Here is a 17,590-nt window from a genome sequence, read left to right on the forward strand (position 1 = left end):
TCCTTTTAAAGTGGGTATGAGGTCATATGTCACAAAATCCCTAATGTGTTCTTGTCTGTGTAGAGCAGCATGGCCCAGTTGCCAGTGGAGGAACTGAACAGAATCCAGGAGCACCTCCAGAACAGTGGGCTTGCACAAAGGTAAGGCTGCAGTGAGGGTATAAAGACTTAGGTATGTACAGGAACAAATAGACAGGCAAAGGAATTAGTGTTCTATGTAGGTTAGCTCACTGTAGCAGTATTGCAATAGAAAAGGCTTTCTAGCTGGGCGGTGGTGGCACACACCTTCATCCCAGCACTCAGGAGGCAGTGCCAGGCAGATCTCTGTGAGTTCAAGACCAGCCTGTTCTACAGAGTGAGACCCAGGACAAGCACCAAAACTACAGAGAAACCTTGTCTTGAAAAACCAAAGAGAGAAAGGGAGAGCGAGAGTGAGAGCGTGAGCGGGAGCGGGAGAGAGAAAAGGCTTTTTAAATGTCAAACAAGAATCTCATGCTAGTGGACACGAAGAAGTGGCCATCAAACTCCTGAACCCTATGACTGTTGAAGAGATAGAAGTGTGTTTGTTGTCTCTGCTCCTGGACTCTTGATGAATGAGAATAAACACAGAACCTAATAGCTAGGTTAGAAGGATTCAATCTGAGAGCACTACCTGGCTCTTGGCATGTGCACATTATATTTATGTCTTGTTAAGTGCCATCTCTTTATAGGTATTCATTTACTTAATTGTTTGAAAGTCTTTAGAATCCTTTATTAGAAACATTTCCACCTGTAGTGTGAGCATATAAGATAAATTAAGAAAAGCTTTTATCTGTTCTCTTCCACTGCAGATCGGGGTGGGAACACACACACATGCACCTCAGAGAGGGTGATTCTATCACAATTTTAGTCTTCAGAGGGTTTTTATGGTGGTGTTTCTTAATGGGACAGAGTATAGTCTGGATGGTTTTTCAGTCTTCAGAGGCACATGATGTCATTTGACATGTGAAGTATCGTGTTGGCTTTCAGATGGTAAGAGAGCAAATTGTCATTGTGTTTGACTATAGACACAGACATACACCAAGATGAAGAAGATTATAACAATAATACTTTGGACCAAATGGAATGACTCTTTTGTGAAATGACATTCCTAATGGAATAAATTGTGTCATTATGGAGAATTAAATAGTTTGTTCACTTGGATCTTAGAAGAATTTATCTGTTTTGCATATATTACAAATACATTGCTAGGGATATATAGCTCTGTGGAAGAGCACTTGTCTAGCATGGACAAGCCCCTAAGTTCAATCTCTAATACTGTCAAGAAAAGAAAGAATAGAATAACTTTGTTAGCTGTTACATAGTACATTGCCTAATGGAATGTTGAGCATAAATGAAATCTAGAAAATACCACCGACATATAAATTATGGTAATTTGAAGTAACTAGGGCCTAAGAATCAGAATGTTGAAGGGAAAGTTCACAACAAGTTGTATGTATCTTGTTTTACGAAGCTACTTCTGTTCATTGCTGTTACATGTTTCTAGGACCCATCTTTGCAAAATTGAGGTTTCAAACTAAAGCGCAAACTGCTCTGTGGTCTCATTTGTGTTTCAGACACCAAAGGCTCTATTCCCTGCTGGACAGGTTCCGACTCTCTACCGTGCAGGATTCACCTAGCCCCTTGCCCCCAGTCACTTCCCACCCACTGGATGGGGATGGGCACACATCTCTGGAAACAGTGAATCCAGACAAAGTAAGTGTCCTGTATCTAAGTGTGATGGCCAGGGACCATGTGGAGACAAGACAGGCTCTGTCTAGGATGAGGGTAAAGGTAGGTGTCAGTACACACAGGGCCCCTGACCCTCAGCTCAGGTCATTGGCAACTCTGGGGATTCGAGTGGAATATGGAGGCCTTGAGGTCCTGATGAGAAAAGGAGTATGATGTGTAACTCTGGTGGAGGAGTGTGGAGTCGGGGCAGGTGGCTAGTTGGCAAGTCAAGAGAAGTTGGTTGTGGCCTAGGGCCTATGACTGCAGATACTGTCCAGCACATGCTGACAAACGTGGCCTGACTCCCTCCCGCTGAACCGTCTGCCTGCTGTGAAGTGCTGTACCTACTGCCACCAGGTATCACATGTTGTCACCTTCACCATTCATACTTGAGACTGTTAGGGCCTGGGGGAGAGGAGATTCAATTTTAGAAACCTGCAGCTCATGGAAGAAAGCATACATTTGCCCCAGGCTTGCTCTGGCTGCTGAGGAAGATGAGGGAGGTGCACACTTCAGTAGAGTGTAGGTGCAGTATCTAAGGAACGGATGAGGAAAGGCTGCTAACCCTCAGTGCTTTGCTGAGTTTGCGAGGACTGCTGGAAGTTACACAGGTGGAAAAGAAGAGGGCCTCCAGGCACAGAACAGCAGAGAGAAGACTTGTGAGCTGTAAGCCCAGGGTGTGTCTGATAGCTGTACAGCCAGCCAGGGTCCCGATGCTATAGTCACAGCCCAGAGGAGCAGCCAGAGTGCCTACCCAATCACATTTCCTTTTCTTTTTCTTCTTTCCAGGACTGGTATCTCCAGCTTGTAAGATCCCAGTGTTGGACCAAATCAGATTCTGCACTGCTGGAAGGTGCAGAGTTGGTGAATCGCATCCCTGCTGAAGACATGAAAGACTTCATGATGAGCTCGGTAGGGCAACAGTGGGCGGCCAGGGAATCCCCAGCCCCCAGCTCTGCTTGTCTTTCTGAATTTTACTTGTGCCTTAGTTATGGTTTCTATTGCTGCAATGACAGACCATGACCAAAAAGCAAGCTGGGGAAGGAAGGGTTTATTTGACTTGTACTTCCACATTATAGTCCATATTGAAGGAAGCTACGTAAGTCTGGAGAAAAAATTTATTTGGCATACAGATTGTTTAAGAATAATCTAATCTGATGAGATTCTAACAAGACTGATTGCAGGCAGTGGCGCCGGGGAGGGGGGGGGGGGGGGGAGGAGCATGGACACAAAACACAAGCAAGAATGAAAGAAGTAAAGTAACCTTCCTATACATTCCAGACTTAAAAAGATAATGATGGTCATTAGAAACTTTATGACGATAAAGTCAACAACCTACATGGAATGAAATACACCAACTACCAATGTTTCTTCAAGAAAAAAAATCATCTGAATTGGCTTATCTAATAAATTATTTGAATGTGCTGTTTAAAAAAAAACTTTCTATAAATAAAACTACCTCTTGATAAATTCTAAAAAAAAAAAAAAAAAATTCTACTAGCTCTAGCGTTAGAGGGGATAGAGAGATGGCTCAGCAGTTAAGGATATATAGTGCTCTTATAGAGGACTCAAGTTCAAGTCGCAGCACCCACATCAGGTGGCTTACAACTGCTGTAACTCCAGAGGATCTTACACCGTTGGCCTCCACCAGTCCCTGTACTCACATGTACATACCCTACACACAATTAAAAATAATAAAAATAGCCTGGCAGTTGGTGGCGCACACCTTTAATCCCAGCACTCGGGAGGCAGAGCCAGGCGGATCTCTGAGTTCGAGGCCAGCCTGGGCTACAGAGTCCGTTCCAGAACAGCAAGAACTAAACAGAGAAACCCTGTCTTGAAAAACCACTCAATCGATCAATCAATCAATCAATCAATCAATAAAATAAAAATAGCAGCTTCCTGGGATGGGGGGAAAAAAAAGAAAGAAAGAAAAGAAAATGCCCAATAGGCCTGCCCATAACCCAGTCTTATGGAAGCCATTTTCTTAATTGAGGTTCTCTCCTCTCAGATGACTTTAGCTTATGTCAAGTTGACATAAAACTATCCAGGACAGTTTGTCTCATCTTTGTGTGATTAATGTATGGCAGCATATGGGAGACTTGAATCTAGCAAGGACAGTATAGGTAAAGCACATGGGAGGCTCTAACAAAAAAATGACACGTGAAAGCTATACTCCAGGATGGCCAGCCCATGGGATGTGAATAGGATGCTATTTCAACCGAATTGGAATCCTAAAGAGGAAAGTTGTTTTAACTCCATCTTTCATGCACTTAAAGAAAATACGTGGCCATAGGCTATAGTCAGTCCATCATTACTCATTTCATGACTGCAAGAAAGTGTATCATGTGTTCATTATATTCTGGAAATTGATCTTTAATAAACCCTTTGTCTTAGTTAGGCTTTCTATTGCTGTGAAGAGACACCATTACCATGACAACTCTTATACAGGACCAGTGGGTTAGATTTTCCAAGTTGCTAAGTAGGCTATTAACAACTGAAAGTTCTAGCTTGTGATCATAGGAATGTTTGATTTGGGAGTACTAATGATGAAATACAGGTTTTTAATATTAAAGCTTGATGTTCTACTTGAAAAATTGTTGTCCTCCCCCTAATTCCTTAAATGACTAAAAGGTTGAGAAAAACATAATAAAAACTATATGAGGCCAGTTATGGTGGCACATGCCCTTAATTCCAACACTTGGGAGACAGCTAGGAGGATCTCGGTCTGTGGGCCTGTTGGTCTATATCCTGGCCAGCCAGGGCTATACAGTGAGACCCTATCTCCAAATAAATAAATGAATAAATAAAATTTAAAGGTTTTGTCATGTGAAATGCTGGTTTTCCAAGCAGATAATTGTCATGCATAAGACCACCTTCCCTTGTTCCAGATGATGTGATGCCTTCTCAGGCTTCAGCAATGCTTGGCACATTAATTAGCCTTGGTGCACAGTTTATATCAATTAAAATTTATCATTCTAGAATTATTTCAGAGAAATATAAGATCATAAAATACTACTTTAAAATTCAAGTACGACAAAGAGACTAGAAATATTTACTGAACATATGTTAAATGGAATTGTTGATATATTTATTTTTTAATGTATATAATATAGGATATACTTTTTTAATAGAGAATTCAACTTAGTTTTATTTTTTTTCTTTTATTTATTTATATTCTAACTAAGAGCTTTTCTAGAGTGTATTTTCCTACTTTTACTACTGTAACAAATAACTTGAGGCAAGCTGCTTCATAAGGAAAAGAGAATTGTTTTGACTGATAGTTCTACAGATACAAGGTCCAAGGGCTCAACTGGTGATAGCCTTCTTGCTGTTGGAGTGACAGTGTAGTGCAGAGAGTTTCCCATGGCAAAAAGTAAGGAGCTTGAGTGTCCATGTCTCTAGAATATTCTCACAAGCATTCCTTACAGTGCTCTAGTCTGGATTATCTCAGAAACAAATGCTTATTACATTAGCTATGTGTATTGCAGCCCGAAGGAAAGCTTACCATTTTTGCTGTTATTTGTCTGGCCTGTAATGTTCTGAACCAGGAGTTCAACCTAAGCCTTTTGGCTCCCTGCTTAAGCCTTGGCATGAGTGAGATTGCTACTGGCCAGAAGAGTCCCCTTTTTGAAGCAGCCCGTGGGGTGATTCTGGACCGGGTGACCAGTGTTGTTCAGCAGCTTCCTGCTGTCCATCAAGTCTTCCAGCCTTTCCTGCCTACAGAGCCCACAGCCTACTGGAACAAGTTGAATGATCTGCTTGGTAATTTAAATATGGTTCCCTTAGATGTTTATCTGTGTGTGTGTCTGTCTGTCTGTCTCTCTGTCTGTCTGTCTGTCTCTCTCTCTCTCTCTCTCTCTCTGTGTGTGTGTGTGTGTGTGTGTGTGTGTGTGTGTGTGTGTGTGTGTGCGCGCGTGTGTATGTGTGTCTTTCTGGGGTGATGGGAATGGTGGTAGCAGAATGTGCAAGCCAGAGGAAGACAGGGTCTCTCACTGAACCTAGAGTTGCCATCTCTGCTAGATTCAATTACCAACAAGCCTCTGGGATCCTCCTGTCTCAGCTGAGGTTACAGGTACACACCCCACAACTGGTTTTTACATGAGTAATGGGATTCCAAACTCAAGTCATCATGCTGTGTAGCAAACGCTTTATCCACTGAACCATTTTCTCAGCTCAAATTATCTTAGTTTTTTAATTATTTTATTTTGTGTGGATAGATGTTTTACCTGCATATATGTCTGCACCACATGCATACAGTGCCCATGGAGCCAGAAGTTGGCATCAGATCTCATGGGAATGGAGTTACAGGTGGTTGTGAGCTCTGTGTGGCAGCTGGGGATTGAATGTAGGTCCTCTGGAAGAGCAGCCCATCTCTCAACTACTGAACTATCTCTCTAATCCCAAGTTGTCTTAATTTCAAAAAGTATTACGGATGGATACAGCACAGTGCTTTCAGGGCTATTGATCTAAAACATGGAAGGCTGACAAAAGTAACTGAGAAACTGCACCAGATCCTTAGCTCTAAACTTCTTTCTTTGTTTCTTGGCTATTCTTGGACATAGATAGTCAGGGCTCTAAGCCCTTCAGGAACACTGGCTTAGACTCAGGGCAAACCAGGTTCAGGTCGTATGCAACACGTATGGGTACATATGTGCTTTCTTGGTCTTTGCATCTTTAAATCCACATAGCCCTGTGAAGGCTTCTGGAGGGGAAGGGCCTATGCTCACAGTTACTTATGCCAGTCTCATGTTTCAGGCGATGCTACATCATACCAGTCTCTGACCATACTTGCCCGTGCCCTGGCACAATACCTGGTGGTGGTCTCCAAAGTGCCTGCTCATTTGCACCTTCCCCCTGAAAAAGAGGAGGACACAGTGAAGTTCGTGGTAATGACACTTGAGGTAAGAGCAGCTCTGAAATGCTGTGTCTCTGTGAGGATAGGATATGTGAGTAGCAGGAAGATGAAAGTCCTTGAAAACCAACAGGTGACTGAGTATGGTTGTGCACACCTGTTAGCCCAGCTACTTTGGAGGCAGAGGCAGGAGAATTGTGGGTTCCCGGCTTGTAAGGATGTGCCTAGGTACATAGCCAGACCCTGTTTCAATAAACCTCAGGCAGGAAAGGAATGCCTGTTATTGAAGTCTGATTCACCTGACTGTACTGAGTCTTTCACCCTCACCACGCCACCCACAGGGAACCAGGGAGATCTGTAAGACATCCTCTTGTCCCCACACTACAATCCTAATGTGGATCCTAATTACAATCTAGGCAGTGTTGTGTTTTAAGTTGGGCAGTAACTTGTCATTTCACCTGAGGGAAATTGAACACTTGGCCCCTCACAGTATGCGTACACACGCACTGCAGTTTTGTCACCTTGCCATGTGACTTCTGGAAAAGAGCCTCACCTGTGCCAGAGCTGTGCTGCCCATCCTGAGCAAGGGTTGACACCTTATACTAAGAAAAGAAAGTCTCTCGAGGGTGTATGCTACAGAGGCCCCAGCTGAACCCGGCTGAGTTAGATAGTCTTCAGCTTGTCTTAGCCCCGTGGAGAAGACTGGAAAGCAAATGTATGTGTAAAGTACTGAGTCATAGCCTGAGCTGCACAGACAGTGTCATGGTACTTGGTTTCCACAACAGCTCTACAGGGTGAACTCTCTGTTCCCATTTCACACACAGGGAAAGAAGCTCAGAGAGCTTCACTAGTCATAAATAGTACTCCCAAACTCAGCTTTGTACCTGAGATTTAAAAAAAAAAAATCCTGTTACAGAGGCCCTTGAGAAAAGCCTCTAACCAGAGGCTCTGTGGCTCAGGACAAGTTTCTCTAGGCACCCATGGTTCTAAAGGAAAAAGGTATCTGAGGTAGTTGGGTATTCTGACAGAGGTAAGGCTGGAACTTTGGAGCATAGCTGGACCAGGACTAAATATTAAGAAAGCTAGGCATGACCACCTAGAAACCTGGGTCAGAGCCATCCTTCTGGAAGGAAGTTGGCTGATGTCTTGGCCTCTCCATCTTTCCATGGTCTCCCATAGCTTTTAATGGCACTGCTTCCCTAGAGGTCCCTGAGACACAGAATACTGGGTGAGCATTCTAACACAGTGCTTTCCTTTAGGCCTTGTCATGGCATTTGATCCATGAGCAGATCCCACTGAGTCTGGACCTCCAAGCTGGCCTAGACTGCTGCTGCCTGGCACTACAGGTGCCTGGGCTCTGGGGGGTGCTGTCCTCCCCAGAGTATGTGACCCATGCCTGCTCCCTCATCCACTGCGTGCGATTCATCCTGGAAGCAAGTAAGTCCTTGTCTATGAGTAACTTTCTTGTCTTCACGAATCTAAACTGGTAATCAACAATACATGTCAGTCATTAACATTTTTTCTTCTTGTCTCCTATTTCCCAAGAACCAGTAAGGACTTGGGGTGGAACAGATGGATTATAGGTGCTGCCTTCAGAAGGCCCCATCTGTCCACCCCAAAACCTTGACGTTATACTGGAGCTTAACTGGAATTTATTTTTCTAGTTGTTTGTTTAGAGTTTGAGTTCTAGTTTTTAAAAAATACTTTTTTAAGTTTTATCCCTTTGATCTTTAGTCTTAGTTGACTATTTGATGTTCTTAGTCCTAAGATTAACAAGATTACATTCAATAGATGACTTCTGTTAGAGTTGAAATGTGTGCTTGCATACTGCATTGTAATGCTAATATGTTGTAAAATAAAAGGGATTCATTCTTTTCAAGGAACAGTGTCCTCAACAAGGGTCATTAGCTAAAAATTTTTAAAAATTGGACATTATAGTTTACATGTTAGAGGATGTTTTGAAGTTTTATGTTTTCAAATTAAACATTATAGAGTGATGTTTTGATCTTTCATTGTTTAAATTGTTTTCATCTGTGCATTTGTAGTCAACTTGGAAACAAAGATCCAGGGATTAATTTTAAAAAGCTAAGCTTCTTGGGCATAGTGATGCTTTTAGCAGTATTGAGTTGTGAATAGTCTGATAAAAACTCTCAGGGTGGAGATGGCGGACAGTGCACTTGGAAGCCTGAACATGGAAGCACGAGTCCGTGTGTATTCACGATCAGCCAACACGCTGGTACCTGCTTTTAGTGTTAGCCAGTGCTTTTTGGTTTTACTGAAATTAGCTCCAAAAATGAAGCCCTCAGTTGACATAGCTGTCATCATAAGTTTTTATAAGGCTGCACAGGTATGAAGACTTAAGTAGAAAGAAGGTTCAAGTGTACGTTCTGCTGTGGTTCAGTTGCAGTGCAGCCCGGGGACCAGCTTCTCGGCCCAGAAAGCAGGTCAGATACTCCAAGGGCCATCAGAAAGGACGAAGTAGACGCAAACATGCAAAGTAAGTCTTAGGACCCGTGTTTTCTGTGTTTCTCTGGAGCCTTCAAATTCATTCACAAAAGAAGCGTGAAGTGGTGCTGTGGGCTCGGGGAGACCTATTTCTCTTGCTGTCCTCTAGGGCTCATCCAGAGAGTTAAGGGTTTTCTGACCATAGAGGCATACACATTCCTGTCTTTTCATGCCGTTTTCCCCAACCATTTGGTCCAGTTATCCTGCATCTTTCCCCACAGCCTGGATTTGCACCTCTTCTCTGGGAAGCCCCCCATCTTAGTCCTCAGCACTTAGCACATGATGCCTACTTTAGGGTGAAGAATATGTTTTCTTTGTGCTCCCAAAATTAGTGCTTGACCTGTTGTAAGGGACTGGCAGGTGTGTATTAAATTTTGAATAAATAACTAAGGAATTTTAAGTTAGTGTAGATATTCACATGATATATTGTAACCTTAATGACTGTTTCATCTCTTTTGGTGGCATTTGGTGACTTGTATGTTTTGTGACAGGGTGTCCCTCTGTAGCCCAGGCTGGCAGTGAACTCATGACTTTCCTGCCTCAACCTCCTAAGTGGTAGATACTGCCATTACTCTGAAAAACAAAAACAAAAACAAAAACAAAAAAAAAACCCTGAAATCACCATCATTTAAAACTGTTCTAGACTTAGGCACATACATTGTCTTCCTCATTGATTCTAGGGTAGCTGTCTTACTGTGACAGTTGTGGAAAAGCAAAGCTTATTTTGACCAACTGAATCCTTGCCTCCTAACCTCCAGGCTTCTAGTTCATTTCAGTTCCTTGACCCCAGAGGCTCAAATGGTAGGAATGCTACCTATAGCTGCATGTGGTGGTATTTTATTATTATCTACAGCTGCAGCCCCTCTCCCACAGGTGGGAAGGCAGGTGTCATTGAATGTTTATCTTTCCTTGGGTCACCAGGAGCCTTCGCCCTGCTCTATGGCTCCAGAAATATGCCTTTGTAATCATAGGTATAGAGAAATGCCTACTCACAGCCCAGCATCGTGACATGAGCCTGTCACGATATAGCACTAAGGAGGCCATAGTATGAGGGTCATGAATTTGAGTCCATCCTGAGCTGTATAGTGAGAGAAACCATTTTTTAAAAAGATTTATTTATTTATTACACATACAGTGTTCTGTCTACAAGCCAGAAGAGGGCACCAGATCTCATTATAGATGGTTGTGAGCCACCATGTGGTTGCTGGGGATTGAACTCAGGACCTCTGGAAGAACAGCCAGTGCTCTTAACCTCTGAGCCATCTCTCCAGCCCCCGAGAGAAACCATTTTAAAAGATGGGGCTACTTATAGACAGAGTCTTCCAGCTCCTGTTCCAAAATTTTAGGGTTGCATAGTAGCCCATAAGCAATTTTAGGGTTGCATAAAATTTTAGGGTTGCATAGTAGCCCATAAGCAATGCCATTTTAGTATATGCTGAGTTTTCACTTTCTGTCTTGAGCCTCTACAGTTCCTGCAATTGAGTTATGATACCTGCAAAGTGAGGAAACCTCTACCTCACAGCCTGAGTTTTTTGGGTTTTTTTTTAGCTGAGCAGCATCTCAGGTTATTCTGTGCTTCTGTTGTAATGGTAAGATGTAGGTAAGAAAGCCAGGCCATGTGAAGCTCTGGGGCAATCGCCCACCATCATGAGAGTGGGCAACCTGGCCCAGTGGCAGGAGATGACTTAATTCAGGCTGATGTAATTTTGCTCATCCTCTGTGTCTCTCTTGAGGTCAGTTAATGAAATTCTGGTCAGAAGTAACTCAGGTTTTATTAAGTTTTTTAAATCACCTCTGGTTAGTCCTTTTTGTTTGTTTAATTTAATGTGTGAGGGTGTTTTCTGCATGTATGCCTGCACCACATGCATGCATTGCCCAAGGAGGCCAGAAGAAAGTGCCGGATCCCATGGGAGTAGAGTTATAGATAGTTAGGAGCTACCACGTGGGTGCTGGGGATTGAACTCAGGTCCTCTGAAAGAGCAACCAATGCTCTTAACTGCTCAGCCATCTCTCCCATCCTGGTTGGTACTACTTAAAGTCAGTCTGATATGCATTATTTCTTTTAGCTTGGGGCTTAATTCCTTAAGCTCAATAAGAATCCTTTTTCTATACTAGGAAATTGCCTAAATTGTTGAATCTCATGGACAAGGGTAACTGTCCACTTTACCCACTAAACAAGTGGTTTTTTTAATTCTATGCTGTATCAAGACTGAGGTACTATGAACAGTTCCTGCCCTCAAGACCCTGACAGGACAGATTGGCTCTGAAATTTTCATCATCACTCTGCCTCTAAAATTTCCATCCATCCAAGGCTGAAACTCAGGTTCAAGACTATTACTTTATTCCCTACAGAAATGAAAAGAATTGCAGGGGTTGGATGCATCCTCAAGAGGTCCTAAGTGAGCAGCCCAAAGTCTTGGTAGACTGGACAGGGGTTGATAGGCCTGGTACTCTCTTCTCCATGGGCATACAGAGGAAGGGTGGCAGGGTTGCAATGTGTTTGACGACATTGCCCTCTTGGTCACTATTGCCTGTGCAGATCCCAGGTACATCACTTCGGCCTGCGAGATGGTGGCAGAGATGGTGGAATCCCTGCAGTCAGTGCTGGCCTTGGGCCACAAGAGGAATAGCACCCTGCCTTCATTTCTCACAGCAGTGCTAAAGAATATTGTCATCAGTCTGGCACGTCTCCCCCTAGTCAACAGCTATACGCGTGTGCCCCCTCTGGTAAGTCCAGTCACTCCTTTGCTGAAATGGGATAAGAGTGGGGTGATCCTAAGACTGAAGTAGAGTCTTTGGGGAGGATTCAGGAGCAGGGGGACAGGGGCTGGAATCTTGTGCATGCCCTACCACTATGGTACATTTCCAACCCTTGGTTTTTGTTTTGTTTTGTATTTGAGATTATAATTTAATTATGTGAGTGTGTGTGTGTGTGTGTGTGTGTGTGTGTGTGTGTGTGTATATGTGTGTGTATTCTTAAATATAACCTGATCAGTCTGTATAACCCTACCTGTATGTATGTTTTCAGGGCTGAACAACCAGTTGGTATGTTCTTCCCTGGGTAAGGCCACCTCTCCTATTTCCAGCTTTCCTCAGTTGCCTATAGTTCTTTGTGTAGGGTGAGGCCTCATGCAGACCTTGGTTTTTGAGAGGATCTTGCTCAATTTGATATGTAACCAGGGCTGCCCTCAAACTTGAGATCCTCCTCTCTACCTCTCTAATGCTAGAATAGTTATAGGCATACATGCCCACTTATCACACAGTCTTTGTTGCTGTTACACTCTCTGTGGTAGTTCCAGCATTTTGCATATGGGTGGTTGTGACACCTGTGTTGTCCCCCAAGCATTCTGTGTAGTGGTTATTAGTAAAAATACTAGGTTTTCAAAAATGAGCTAAAGTACTAAATTTATCTCCACTGATGTATTCATGTTGGATGTGATTCTGAAGTGATTAGACTAATTAATGGTGAGCCGGAAACTTCACTCTTCACCTTTGAAGAGATTCATACAAAACTGGACGTAGTGGTGCATGCAGAGACAAGCAGATCTCTGAGGTCTAGGCCAGCCTGGTCTACATAGTTCTAGTATAGCCAGAGCTACACATACACACACACACAGAGAGAGAGAGAGAGAGAGAGAGAGAGAGAGAGAGAGAGAGATTGATTCATACATGCAGGGACAACCACTATTGTGGGTTTTCTCTTGAAATTTTCTCCACATATCAGCTTAAAATAGGCAGGTTCTTGATTCAGTAAGAGCTTAATACGGGAAGAGGGTTAACAGCAGCTAGGCTGACCTAAGTCTGCTGAAATAGCACACTATCCTTTTCTACAAAAATCCTCAGCAAGAAAGCAAAGCTGGACTTGAACTAGAACACAGAGCCAGGCCCAGGGGAAGAGTACCTTTTTTTTTTTTTTTTTTTTTTTTGCATAGAACAGGACATGTGCCTCCTGCTGAGCTACAGTCTCTGCATGTGTGTGTTTGCATATAAGATCCTGGAGAAATTTACATTTAGAAAGTGACATTCATGGGACGTTAGAGTTGCAGGGACCCATTTTGAGTGCTGTGACCTTGCTGTGCTGGAAGTGCTTATAGAACAGAGAGCTGTGGACATTGGGAAGAGCCCAATAGAAATAGAAAAGAGATCATCCAACATTGCTGCATGGGGTTCATTCCTGGGCGGGAGCATTCCTTGTGGAGACTGCAAGAAGGCAGTATAGCGGTCATGGAAGACTAGGGGATCTGCCTACATAAGCTGTGTGCTGTAGGTAAAACTCCATCAAGTGCTTTTAATCCTCTCCCTTCAATGCCCGGGGTAGGAAGGCAGCTGTAACAAACACTGCAGAATCCCCCCTGGGCATGCCTCAGAGACTTTCATGGGTGGTATAAGAGATTTATAGAAGGCTTTCCCATGATGAAGAGAGCTTGGTTGTAGGAATCTGGGGAGGCTCCTTTAGGTCCTCATGGCTTCACTTAGGCACATAGCTGAGCTAGCAAGATGGTCCTGTTACTGGAACAGCATAGGGTGTGCCTCAGGGTTCCCTTTTATGCATGGTGCTTGTCCAGATATCTAATGGCGAACTCAACTTCTCAGCGTTGATAGAAATGAACAGTGGGGTTGGCCCTGTTGCCTGCTTGCCAATGCATATTTTATATGAGACTGAACTTGATTAGTGTTTGCCTTTTTTCTAACACACATTTGATATTTGTGGGTGCCAGCGTCTCGAGATCCAAAAGGAGTCTAGCTTGTGTGCCGCCAGTCTGAGGGGCGGAACAAGAATGTAGAGGACTGGCCTTGGGAAGGCAGAGCAGAGGGGTGGGGTCAAGCTTGGTCTTGACCGTTCTGGGCAAAGGGGTGGGAGCCTCTTGTGGGAAGGCAGAGGCTCTGGAAAAGTCCGTGTGAGTAGTGAGGGGGCAACTGGCTCCGCAGGGAGACCAGCTGAGAAAAAGGAATCGGGGACCTCTCATTTCCTCGTGGCGTCTCCACCCAGGCGTTACTCTCTTTTCATCTTCTCAGGTGTGGAAACTTGGGTGGTCACCCAAGCCTGGAGGGGATTTTGGCACAGTGTTCCCTGAGATCCCTGTGGAATTCCTCCAGGAGAAGGAGATCCTCAAGGAGTTCATCTATCGAATCAACACCCTAGGTACCCCACAGTCCTCCTCAGTCTCCATACACCACACACATGCATGAAGCTCCAGGGAAGGGCCATCTCCCTTGGCAACTGGAAAGGTTCTGGGGTGATGATGGAACAAGCCTTCGTCACACATTTGCAGTATATGGAATTAGGGTGAGAATATAGACGTAGGCGCACATCGACGAGACAGTTGTGTGGGGTTGCATACCAGGCCTCTTTGAACAAAGGGAAATGCGCATGTAACTATCACAGGAAGCCAGATCCGGTCTTCATATTAAACTGTACAAGTGGACTGGGATTATGGTCACTGTAGTGTCTGCCTAACACCACGAAGCCCAGGGTTCAGTCTCTAGGGCTACAGCAACAACAAACTGTAAGTAGTGGAGTGATTTCCTCTCTTTGCTACTTTGACCGCATGTTCTCACTTAGGTTTTTTTTTTTTTTCTTATATGTAGAATGAGCAGCTTGAGGAACATGGTAAGCTAAGTGTCACAGGAGGCAGGGCAGTAGAATGAGGGAAGGTAGATTTGGCCAGACAGCCCTGCTCATCCCTTGGCTTCAGTGTGGGACCTTCAGTGTAATGGCCCATAAATGGGGATTGTGTCCATTTCATGTATTTGCTACAGATATGAACATGAATATACTTAGTGTCTTAGTCAGCTCGAGTAGTTCTCCTGTCAGGACTCTCCTCTGCTTTCTGAAGCCCAATCTAAATTGCTCCCCCACCCCTGTTTTCTGATGAGGGTGTGTCTTGGTCACTGTTCTATTGCTGTGAAGAGACACCATGACCAAGGCAACTCTTTGGAAACAAAGCATTTAGTTGGAGGCTTGCTTACAGTTTCAGAAGGCTAGTCCATTATCATCATGGTGGGAAGTAGACAGGCATGTTGGTAGAGCAGTAGCTAAGAGCTGTACATCTTGATTCACAAGCAGCAGGCTGGGGAAAAGAGGGGGGATTGGGGCGTACAGGGCCTGGTGTGAACTTTTCAAACCTCAAAGCCCACTTACAATGACATACCTCCTCCAACAAGGCCATACCTCCTAATATTTTTCAAACAGTTTATCACCTAGGGTCTAAGTATGCAAGTATGGGGGCCAATCTCATTCAAACACCACAGGGTGTGATCGGGTAGTGTGATTATAATCCTCATAGCCTTTCCATGCTGGGGTATTTCCTAGAAAAGCCTGGGTACTGGATCAGATCCATGGTCTCATCAGTGTAGGTCCCTTAGGCTTCAACTTTTCTTATTCAGCTCTCAATAACCTACCTCAACTTCCTATGTCCATAAATTGAATAGTTCATCACTGTTCCCAGTAACTTCTGAGTAAGAATCAGGCAGCTCCCATGAGGAGCTTTTTTTCCTGCCTGTCTTATTTATTTTCCTGTTGCTGTGATAAACACCATGACCAAAAGCAACGTGGGGAAGAAAGGGTTTATTTTTCCTTATAGCTTATAAGTCCGTCACTGAAGGAAGCCAGGGCAGGAACACAGGACAAGGACCTTGAAGCAGAAATAAGAGTAGAGGCCATGGAGGAATGCTGCTTACCAGCTTGCTCACCAAGGCCTACTCAGCCTGCTTTATCAAAGCATGCAGGACCACCACCCTACGGGTGGTACCACCTACATGGGCTGGGCCCTACCATACCAATCACTAATTAAGAAAACTCCACTGCCTACAGGCCAGTCTTATGGAGACATTTTTTTCAGCTGAGAGGCCCTCTTTGTAAATGACTCTAGTTTGTGTCAATGTGACATAAACGAGCCAGCACATTGCCTTTGCTTTTGCCCATTTATGCCTTCCTTGGACAATTATCACCTGAGTCTATCTCCTGGTGTTGGTACTCACTTGAGTCTGAATCATTCCCTGTGTTCCAAAAGGCCCTAGCACTTGATGCTCTACTTTTCCAGTCGTCTTTGCTCTATCCTTGCCTTACAAGGAGTGCTGTAGATCTTTACTCTGATGTAGCTCTTTAGTGAACCTGAAGAATGGCTTCCTAGATTGCCTTTGCTGCCTACTGGCATGTTCCCAGCCCAATGCCATGCTCTACTGGTCTGTCTTCTGGGTGGCTTTCACTATTTATCTTTATTTACTTTATGGAGGCAGGACTCATGTGAACATGCCCATAGTGCAGCATGCACATGGAGGGCAGAGGATAGTTGGCAGGAATTGGTTTTCTCCTTCCATGTGGGTCCTAGGAATTAAACTCAAATTGTCAGCCATCCTGCTGACACTGTTTAATCTCACCAGCTTTATAGAGACAGAATTATCACGTATGTGGTTCTGTGGTCTGGTCTGAAGTCTCATGGTCAGACTTAAGGTGAGACTTTTAAAAATGCTTAGTAGGCAGGAATAGCCTAACCTGCTTGAGTGAAGCCTGTATAGATATCCTTGTCACTGTACCACACAATGGGGGATTGAAGGGCAATCTGGACTGCTGAACTTGGCCTGTGCCTCTTGGCCTTGATAGCATAACTAACTTCCGTGTGCTCCAGTGTCCTTCATGGTAAATGGAGAGAATGACATTCCTTATGCTGTAGGATTGCCCTGAAGGTGGTGCTCTAGGAACAGTACTGATGGAGTTATGTTGTTAGTGTCTCTTCATGGGTTTGGGGAGTTGGGAAACTAATGTAATGATTAATTCCCAGGGTGGACCAGTCGTACCCAGTTCGAAGAAACTTGGGCCACCCTCCTTGGTGTCCTGGTGACTCAGCCTCTGGTGATGGAACAGGAGGAGAGCCCACCAGAGGTGAGACTTCCATAACTAGGGGGTGGCTAACTGGGAACCTATAACTTTGGCAGCTGGTGACTCTGTGGGAACAGGAAAGCAGGCTGGTCATATCTCAGCTGATGCTCCAGAAAAAGACAAATCCTCTGAGAGCCTTGGAGACTGGGCTTCCAGTTGCTAGGATGTGTCTTTTACTATGATACATTCCACATCAGTGATCAGTAAGATTGTTCTCTTTCAGTACTTTTGTATTTTGTTATTCATTTCTCACTATCTGAAGGAATATCAGTGATCTAAAACAAAAAGGGCCATCAATCCAGGCCATGTGCATGTTTTTTATTTGTTTTGTTTTAATTACCTTAGAGGTTTTGTTTGTTTAGTATTAATGTAGACCTGACATGAATAACCACCATATGCTTGGACTTAAAAGTACTGGGATATGAGCTCTTGATCCTGAGAGATGTGGAATGAATCTATATAGGTGACAGGTTGTAAAGATTATCTTCAAACTCTTCTGTAACTGTCAGGTTGCCATAGGCAGTGTTCTAAAATGATGATGGAATTTAAGATGGAATTTCCTCTGAGGTAAATTCCTTTTTGGAGTTCTATGTCAAGTATTTG

At 43.9% G+C, this 17,590-nt stretch overlaps 1 protein-coding gene across 3 annotated transcripts in view; it reads left to right on the forward strand.

Moving 5' to 3' along the window:
• Window positions 1–17,590, forward strand: part of Htt (huntingtin) — a 137,729-nt gene that overhangs the window by 102,281 nt on the left and 17,858 nt on the right. For all 3 annotated transcript variants that reach the window (XM_028870825.2, XM_037208186.1, XM_028870827.2), the window contains exons 45-54: window positions 64–140; window positions 1,595–1,733; window positions 2,538–2,660; window positions 5,300–5,513; window positions 6,507–6,652; window positions 7,863–8,040; window positions 9,005–9,100; window positions 11,648–11,835; window positions 14,125–14,251; window positions 16,890–16,990. In XM_028870825.2, the coding sequence (XP_028726658.1) occupies window positions 64–140; window positions 1,595–1,733; window positions 2,538–2,660; window positions 5,300–5,513; window positions 6,507–6,652; window positions 7,863–8,040; window positions 9,005–9,100; window positions 11,648–11,835; window positions 14,125–14,251; window positions 16,890–16,990 (1,389 nt within the window). The remainder of the gene's footprint in view (window positions 1–63; window positions 141–1,594; window positions 1,734–2,537; window positions 2,661–5,299; window positions 5,514–6,506; window positions 6,653–7,862; window positions 8,041–9,004; window positions 9,101–11,647; window positions 11,836–14,124; window positions 14,252–16,889; window positions 16,991–17,590) is intronic.

Source organism: Peromyscus leucopus, chromosome 7, assembly GCF_004664715.2.
Source record: "Peromyscus leucopus breed LL Stock chromosome 7, UCI_PerLeu_2.1, whole genome shotgun sequence".
In the NCBI taxonomy this organism is placed as follows: Eukaryota; Metazoa; Chordata; class Mammalia; order Rodentia; family Cricetidae; genus Peromyscus; species Peromyscus leucopus.